The following is a 9,829-nucleotide window of genomic DNA, read 5'->3' as shown; positions in this document are numbered from 1 at the left end:
TAAAGCAGTGAACCGTTCGCTAAACACGCAAATGGAATAAAGTAGTTTCAAGGTACTAAGGGACGGTTCATTTTTTATGAGATTTTTATGAGGGGGTGGGGGGGCTGGTGGGATTTGAGGGGGGGCCATCCGAAAAAATTTGGCTTTAAAGGGGGGGGGCAGCCAAAAAAAATGGTCTGTAAGGGGGGGTCACTAAATATAATTATACTTTTAAGTGTTGTAAAGAGGCTTCTGTAAGAGTAAAAAAAAATTCCCAGAATGCCCAAAATAACATTCCTGAGGTTCTCAAAATTCACTTTTTCTCGGGGGAGCAGGCCCCCGAACCCCCCTACTTTGTTATGTACCAAATGCCATTAACTCAACCCAACAGCTTATTGGTTACAAGTGCAGACAACCCATACTAACAGACGACATCCACAATAAACAGTTGAGGCAATGCCAGCTATTTGGGATGTGTTTTTTGTACACTGATAAATTCTTTATTCACAAGGCTCGATATATTTTAATTTCACTTGATTATTGTTGTTGTTGTTGTTTTCTTTTTGGGGGGGGGGGTCATCGAAAAAAAAATGATTTCGAGGGGGGGCCAGGCAAAAATTTTCGATGAAGAAGGGGGGGCCATTATATATAACAGCGACTATCTATCAAATCCCACCAGCCCCCCTTACCCCATAAAAAATGAACAGTCCCTAAGCAGTTTGGGTTTGTTTCGTGTTTTGCAATTTCATATTACTTGAGCATAATATCAGCTATCAAATGTTCCAGCTGTTATGATAAGTTGGTTGTTCTGTGTAGTTGTTGTTATCACGTGATTTTAAGTTCACATGTTCAGTAAAATCACATGAGAATAAATTCTTGAAGTGTATAGACGTGCACTTCATTACTCATAACACCATCTCTCTTTAAAATAAGGGAACGCTGAAGCATAATTTATTAACAAAAAGAAAAATATTATTAATAGTTGTCTTGCTGCTGCTTTAGTCAGGACTCGAGGAGTGGGCATACTTGAAAGAGTGGGCATACTTGATTCACGCAAAACCCGCCATTATTCGCATTTTACACGCATGATTGACACAAATTTCTACCGTTTCCCGGCTTCCGTTATGCCGTCAAAGAAAAGTGGCGACTCCCCCCACCCCCGTAAGAGACAAAGCCTGCAATCCAAGCGGATTTTGGCGAGCGAGCGTATTTTGATCGGGTGAGCGCCGTATTGATAAAGCATGAAGAGAGAGGAAATAAAAGTGAGTCCGCAATGCGTACATGTGTGGACTTCCATTATGTATATGAATTATTTTCACTGTACATAGCACCGGTCAAATGTAAGTTAACAGTCCTTGGAGTATCGACTCACGAGTCAACAACATAACGTTTAGAGTCGATTAATTCAAGACATGTACACGAGACGAGAAATCAATCGATTAATTTTTCACAAGACTGTTAGAAGAAAACAAGTGCACGCCGTTTTTTTGGGATGTCACGCAATGCTCAAACACTAAAAAAAATTGGCGTTCTGTCGTCCTCCAACACAGTAGCCTGAATTTCAGACGTCTTTCTCTGGTCGCCTGCTCCTAAAATTTAGGCTACCAACACAGATGAATAAGTCTACGGTGTTCTGCCCTAGACACCCTGGTTTAGAAAAGACCATGACTTACCCGTCCCGTTCATATCGTACCCCCTAGGCCTCGTCACGTCGTTTACGACAGATGCCATTTTTTCATGGAAATAAAATCCCAAAATCCTAATAAAAGCTAGTTTTTGAAACCAAAAACCTACCCTTACCGCTAACAAGAAGGGATACTAATTTTCATTCGAAAAGAAATGTCGCGTGCAGCACGTGAACTGTCTCAGATCGGCTGTGTAAACAAATCATCGATAAACGTTTTTTTTTTTTCAATGCGTTGGCGCCATTTTATGAGCACAGGTTTCCTACGGTCAAACATATGTCGGTAAGAGTCCTTAAATGGATTTCGCTCATACTCTTACCATGGGTAGGCCTTAATATAAAATAAATCACAGTATACTTTGTTTGGCTAAATATCGATTTGTTTTCGAGAAAATCGATAATTCTAAAATCCAGCAAAATTGACGCTTTCGGAGCTCAAAATTTATGCCAAGTTTGTTAGCTTCGCGTCGAAAAATAAAGCACTCTGGAAGAAAAGTACCTATTTAATATCGAAGAATAACATCAAATTAGTACGTCGAAAGCAATTTCTGCTCTTAAAGTCCTTTTATTTACAAAATATAATTAAGTTTATTCGACACACTTTTGATTTAATTCAAAATAGGTCAAACTTATCGCTTTATTTAAGTATGAGCGAAGCGAAATAAATGGCCGAAAATTTGGTGTTAGACAGATAAATGATTGTTCTTTTCGATACTAAAAGGATTTCCTGGAGAAATGATTTAGTGCGATGCTTTCAGATCTCAAAGTTGCTTAAAATTCGTTAATTTAACCGACCGTGACATTGTTGATCTTATCAACATTATGTAAACATTCCACGCAAAGGTTAATTTTCCCCATGTGAACTTCAACTGAGTAAAATAAAAACATAGACTTGCTTACCGTGGTGTTCGCTGATATGTTGTAAATCCTGTTTTCCTCATTTACGACAAAACCTAAGCCCTCGGCGAAGCTGTTATCCAATTTTCTTGACGCGCCATTTGTAACTGATTTCCACGTATTGAAGTGACAGTTCTTTTCCATGCATTCTTGAAAACAGTCCTGAGTCTTAACTGATCAGTGTAAACAGGAATACGAAGTACTTTGCTTTAAATCAACTTAAAGCTTAGCAGCAGTGGTAGATAAATCGATACGGCCGGCGAATCTTCGTTTCGAAAACCGCCATTTGAGATTTGTCGGCCCTTTGTCCTGCGGTATGCAGATAATTAATTCACACTTGAGTAACTTCCGGCACATGAAATCGACAACCACCGTGACCAGATAGCACCCTCCTTTTCGAAATATTGGTCGAGGCACTATTTTTATCATTTTAACATAAGCTCTCAATGAAGAACTTTTGGGCTGAACTTGTAATAAAGTTTCACTTCAGTTAGCCACCGTTCGAGAGAGTTGTTAAATGGTTGCATGAAATCCGGGTGGAAAGTTCTTCTGTTGCGTTGCTTCGCTTTGTTTCATATTTTTTATCCAGTTCTTACCCTTGTTCAAATTCTTGTCCCTTCTTCAGTGGAAAATTTGAAACGACGTTAAAATCCCTATAAGACGGAGATCTCTTTTAGACGAACTGAGTTGGAGCCGGTCCCGAAGGTACCCGTTTCAGAGAGAGTTGGCTGTACACAAAGCCTTAGATGGCGTCGTTGGATCCGTCTCCCGTGAATGTCAGTTAAAAATATATATTCCGCTGTGTAGTCTAGCCTGTAAACAAGCTCTCCTTCTTTCTCCTGTGGAGGATTGGGCGAAATAAAAGCGGGAAGGAAAGGTGGGGAAGGGGTGGGGAAAAAAGGGACCATATATCATGTATATGCAGTTGTAATACCAGTCACGGTAAACAATTTATAATAAAACGCTGAACATTTATGACTGTATAAAAAATTATTGGTGTAAAAATTAAGGAAAGGGTGCTTTTCACTTCATTAGATTAAGCTAGGTGAAGAAAAGTACACGTAATCAGAAGTTTGTTATGGACTTCTGACGTGATGCCATATTTTGTATTTATTTCTGCAAAGTACAACAAAGCATTTATACCAAAGTAGCATTCTTAAAAAAAAATGAGCATAATTACAGTTGAGCATTATATCGGACAAAAAACAAGCATTGTTAGAAGCATAACATTCCCTTTTTACCAGCGTAATTGGAAGGGCCTCTGGTATTCAGTTAGAAAGAACTTGCATTCAAAAGATACCGCGTTCTAGAAACAAGTCACCCCGTTTTGGCTGCTGATATTTTGGAACTTTTGTGTGTTCAAAATACCATATCTCGTTCTAGATATCGTCTGATATTGAAAATCCCGTTCTAGATCGGGAACCCAAAACCACGACCTCATTGGACGGCACAGAGCCGTTTTTGGGGAATACCCCAGCTTCGACAACTCCTTCCTAATAAAGTTCGCCTATTGAATTGAGAATTAAGGTGATTATAAAGTTATTACTTTATATCTCTTGTTGTTTGGAAACTTGAGTCGTATTATAATTATAACCGTCTTATTTATGAAGGAATAGACTGCGGATAATATTTGAAACTTAAACCGTTTTCCCCTAATAGCTTCCAAATCAACTCAAAAACACACCGGAAAACAGGTTTAAAAACAAAATATTTATATAATGACTATGATATTTTTAAAACATTTGGGTTCCCTGACGGCGAGGCGCTTGTCCCTCCCCGCAAGCTCTGGCGGGGGGCACCTTCCCTTGTTTACGCCGGACCCCAACAGAATATATACATGGTCATATTTTTTAACATTCACGGAAGACGGATCCAACGATAACATCTTAGATTTTGCTTTCACCTGTTTTGCCTTGACCTAATCAAGAACTTGGACAAAGGTAAGAACAAAAAAAAACTATAAAGCGAAGCAACGCAACAGAAGAACCTTAGACCCGGGAGTTAAAAGCGCTGTCATGCAACTATTTAGCAACTTTCACAAACGGTAGCTACCTAAAGTGAAACTTAATTACATGTTCAGCCCAAAAGTTTTTCATTTAGAGCTTATATTAATATAGCAATAATATGGTGCCTCAACCAATACTATACCAAAACGCAGGGTGCTATCTGGGATCTGGTCACGGCGGTTGTCGATTTCATGTGCCGGAAGTTACGCAAGTGTGAAATACATTATCTGCACACCGCATGACAAAGGGCCGACAAATCTCAGTTTTCGAAAAGAAGATTTGCCGGCCGAATCGATTTATCAACCACTGCTACTGTCCGGAACGTTTCGGTCCGATTTTCGGATAGGATATGCCTTCTAATTACACGGATAGGATAGGCCTTCTGTTTACACGGGGCCGTTCTGGAACCGGTGCGGGACGGAACCAAAACTGGACCTGCTATTTTGCAGGTCAAGTTATGGAACCGTTCCGGACCGGTTCCAGAACCGTCCTGTGTAAACACATGGATCGGTGCCAAACGCTTCCGTGTAAACAGAGGCCGATCCGGTCCGGTCCAGTTCGGAACGGCTCCGGTCCGGTCCCGTGTAAACGTAGCCTAGCTGGTTAGAGTATAAAAATGACTGAAAAAACGGCAAGGACAGGACTAACACCAGGTGTCCGTCTTATAGAGATCTTCAATAAGGGAGAGTTGACTCTACAACTGTTTTGCCTTAGCCTAATCAAGAATTTGAACAAGGGTAAGAATTTCGCCCCCAAATTATGGAATAGCCTCTCAGACACTGCCAGAACTTCAATATGCTATAAAACCTTTAGAAAGGCGTTAAATGCTGTAGATATTAGTCGTCATTTGTAATTTTTAATTAAATAATTGTATATATTCTATAACTTTTAGCTCATTTTTAATCAGGAAATGCGTCGCACATATTTAAAGCTTTAAAGCTTTGAAGAATTTTATTCACTTTACTTTATTTTATTTTATTTTTATTTATTTTTTATTTTTTTATTTTTTATTTTCATTGTGGCTTACCTGTAAACTAGCTGGTGCGTTCCCGCAGATTTTGCTAACCATATCTGCGGGACGCATCGAAACCATAGCTAAGTGTAATGACCACATTAAACATTGTATTGTATTGTATTGTTGTATTGTAAATATGCAGCAAAGCGAAGCAACGCAACAGAAGAACTTTCGACCCGGAAGTTAAAAGCGCTTTCATGCAACCATTTAACAACCATTTAACAACTCTCTCAGCCCAAAAGTTTTTCATTGAGAGCTTATGTTAAAATGATAAAAATAGTGCCTCAACCAATCACCAAAAGGCAGGGTGCTTTCTGGTCACGGTGGTTGTCGATTTCATGTGCCGGAAGTTACTCAAGTGTGAATTAATTATCTGCATACCGCAGGACAAAGGGCCGACAAATCTCAAATGGCGGTTTTCGAAACGAAGATTCGCCGGCCGTATCGATTTATCTACCACTGCTGCTAAGCTTTAAGTTGATTTAAAGCAAAGTACTTCGTATTCCTGTTTACACTGATCAGTTAAGACTCAGGACTGTTTTCAAGAATGCATGGAAAAGAACTGTCACTTCAAGACGTGGAAATCAGTTACAAATGGCGCGTCAAGAAAATTGGATAACAGCTTCGCCGAGGGCTTAGGTTTTGTCGTAAATGAGGAAAACAGGATTTACAACATATCAGCGAACACCACGGTAAGCAAGTCTATGTTTTTATTTTACTCAGTTGAAGTTCACATGGGGAAAATTAACCTTTGCGTGGAATGTTTACATAATGTTGATAAGATCAACAATGTCACGGTCGGTTAAATTAACGAATTTTAAGCAACTTTGAGATCTGAAAGCATCGCACTAAATCATTTCTCCAGGAAATCCTTTTAGTATCGAAAAGAACAATCATTTATCTGTCTAACACCAAATTTTCGGCCATTTATTTCGCTTCGCTCATACTTAAATAAAGCGATAAGTTTGACCTATTTTGAATTAAATCAAAAGTGTGTCGAATAAACTTAATTATATTTTGTAAATAAAAGGACTTTAAGAGCAGAAATTGCTTTCGACGTACTAATTTGATGTTATTCTTCGATATTAAATAGGTATTTTTCTTCCAGAGTGCTTTATTTTTCGACGCGAAGCTAACAAACTCGGCATAAATTTTGAGCTCCGAAAGCGTCAATTTTGCTGGATTTTAGAATTATCGATTTTCTCGGAAACAAATCGATATTTAGCCAAACAAAGTATACTGTGATTTATTTTATATTAAGGCCTACCCATGGTAAGAGAATGAGCGAAATCCATTACAGGGCTCTTGCCAAGAATTTTCATTTTTGTTTGAAATTTGTGCATATGTCCTCTTATAACCTTTCTGGAATATGTACGTTTCAATAAGCTTTCGCTAATGTATAGTTTCTTAGTTGCTTGCCTAGAAAGGCAGAAGAATATTTTTTTCTTCAAGAAATATTCACTGTTCTTTAATTTTTGAGTCGGTGGTTTGAGAAGCGGCGAGCGACTTAATTTCAACCAACAATTAAATTATCTTGTTGCACAGTTACAATATGCAAATTTTACGATTTGATGTTATTTTTATACTTTAAGGACAATGTTTTTTAGGCAGTTCTGAATTCGACATCGGTCTTAGGTTATTCATGACTTGAGAGCCAAATGGAGTACGTGATATTATATTCCGAAGCCCAAGACGTGTGTAAAACTAAACATGATCATCGAACTTGTTTCGGTGACCCATTGCGCATTCATTCTGTGTATATTTTCGTCAACCGATGGTGTTACTATTTGCCGCCAAATAAATGCAGTTTCACCCTTTTCACATTTGAACACGGGGAAATATTCTCCTTCCTGAAAAAGTTTCTTCCTTTATACACGGAGAGTTATTTGTGCCTCTAATACGAGTTTCTTCTTTTTCAAAAGGAAATTCATTTCAAACTCTTCGCGAACAAGTCTCTTTTAGGCAGTTGATTTCTTAACTCGCGGCGCCGCTTTTACGAGACGAAATCGCTTCTAGATTCACGAATAAATTGCGACTTACTCGATACTGATTGAATAGCTCACCGCCTTGACTGCCCGTTACATCTCACTGAAACTTCGGATTCTCCGAACACTATCGAATCCTTCCGAAAGCACTTAATCGAGTTAACACGGAAAGTGACCCCCCAATCGGAAAAAACTGCATCATGACAATGTGTGGAAATCCACACAAAAAACGAGTTCATCTTCAGAACATTTTTTGTAAAGGCCTTGACTTTCCACATGAAAGCAACGTTCATTCACACTGTTCAACTCACTAATTGCAAAGGTTTTCAACTGAGGGCGGCACATCAACCCTTGTGATTTCAGAGTGATCCTGCTCACTATATTGCTAAAGCCCGCAATCCGTGCGCTGTAAAAGGCTAAATCCGTCGATCCACAAACGAATTCATCCCTGGCCACTGATAGGGGCCACTGATAATGGCCTATACGGGGAGGCTCTGCCCGAAAGGGGTACCTTTTTCATGCTTCAGGTTTATAAGTGGGAAGGATTAAAGAGTAAATATATCGGTCATTTAGGTATTAAAGAGGGCCTACAATTAAAATATTTCAAACAGACGCACCTTATGGCTGTATCATTTAAATTTATTAAACCCTACATAAAACTGAATGGAATCAAGACTTCCTGTTATAGGCATATGTCTGTTATAGGCATATGTTGGGCAAGACACTTTACTCTCACACTACCTCTCTCCACTCAGGTGTATAATTGGGTACCGGTGAATTTAATGCTGGGGGTAACCCTGCGATGGACTAGCATCGCATCAAGGGTGGAGTAGAAATATTTCTAGTCGCTTCGAGGCTACGAAAACCGGGAAAAGCTCCGGCCTGATGAGCCACTAGGCTCGAATGCAGACTTTACCTTTACCTGCAGTCAGAGGAATTTTTTTATGGAAGAGATCATCAAGATGTCTTGTTAATTCTGCATCATAAAACAATGCATGACAAGTAATAACAAAAAAAGTTCAAACGTTTATTGCTTTAAAATTTAAAACAATTTCTGCTTTAAAACAATTTCTGCTGCTAGTTACATCACGTGACCAATAATTTTATCCTTACCACCTCAATATCTTGTCAGGTACACAACTGTTAGAAATATTTTTTCCAAAAAAAAACACAAACTACTTGATGTTAAGCTATTGTACAATCCACTAAGTTCTCCTAATTAACTTGAAATAATTGTAACAAAATCACAAAAGGAATTTATATTCTACAACTTTCATGCGTATTGGTTAGAAATGAAAACAACAACAACAACAACAACAACCATTTTATTTTGCCAAAAAAACGTGCGAAAAACGTGCAATCACTTTTCTGGCCTTTCAAAAAAACTGAACCAGGTATTTCACTTAAATTTAAACAAAATAAAACTCCTGATGTAACACACACACTTCAATACGATCCTGTAAATTACAAATTCAGGAACAAAGCCAGCAAAATGGCGACAAAACTTGCGAGCAAACCAGAGATGCGACCAGTTCCATTGCCATTGCCATTGCCATTGCACAGATCGCCTTGGCAGCAGTCTGCGTTACATTTAGTAAAAACTCCGCCGGTGGTGTCGTTCAAAAGGTTGCACACTGAAAATAAAATGTCGTCATTAATGTTTACTGTGTATCTTATTCTTACTAATTTTCGCGGGTACAAATTTTCGCGATTTTCGCGTTTTCAAAAAAAACGCGAAATTTAATACGCGCGAATACAACGTTGCGCGCGATTTAAACCCGCGAAAATTAATACCATATTTTATATTAAAACAATCATTTTTGGACCTGCGACTAAATATCCTTGAAAATATCGTTCCGTCTTGCTTTCGACTACCACCCTACCTCTGATTACTGTTTTCGTCAGCTTGTTAACCTCGAGCGGCCAAAGCCCTTAAAGCACAGTTACCAAAGTTTCCGCTTGCAGGCTCCTTGTAGTAACATTGAGTTTGACCATTGTGTTCCTTAGTCTTTGACGGTTGATCCATAAAACATTGACAAAATCGCGAAATTTAATACACTTTTGCTCTAATTGTTCTTGCAATCGCGAAAATAAATACTCGCGAAATTCGGCTCCCGAATTTTCGCGAAATTAAGGACGCGCGAAAATTAGTAAGAATAAGGTAGCTACCCCTCGACACGCAGGTAATTAGCAACTTAAAATTAATCAAGAAAAAAATAACGGCTCCTTGTTCGGGTATCGTATACTACTGCACACAAATGAG

At 38.7% G+C, this 9,829-nt stretch overlaps 1 protein-coding gene across 3 annotated transcripts in view; it reads right to left on the bottom strand.

Annotated features, from left to right (window-relative positions):
* Positions 1-8,919: 8,919 nt before the first annotated feature.
* The window catches only part of LOC144628916 (uncharacterized), a 42,515-nt gene continuing 41,605 nt past the window's right edge, over positions 8,920-9,829 (bottom strand). For all 3 annotated transcript variants that reach the window (XM_078487038.1, XM_078487037.1, XM_078487039.1), the window contains exon 3: positions 8,920-9,200. In XM_078487038.1, coding sequence (XP_078343164.1) covers positions 9,031-9,200 — 170 coding nt within the window. In that variant the 3' untranslated portion in view covers positions 8,920-9,030. The remainder of the gene's footprint in view (positions 9,201-9,829) is intronic.

This window comes from Oculina patagonica, chromosome 10 (assembly GCF_052425735.1).
Source record: "Oculina patagonica isolate OP01 chromosome 10, crgOcupat, whole genome shotgun sequence".
Lineage (NCBI taxonomy): Eukaryota > Metazoa > Cnidaria > Anthozoa > Scleractinia > Oculinidae > Oculina > Oculina patagonica.
Note: the sequence above shows the minus strand (reverse complement) of the source record. Positions and strands in the feature narration are given on the sequence as shown.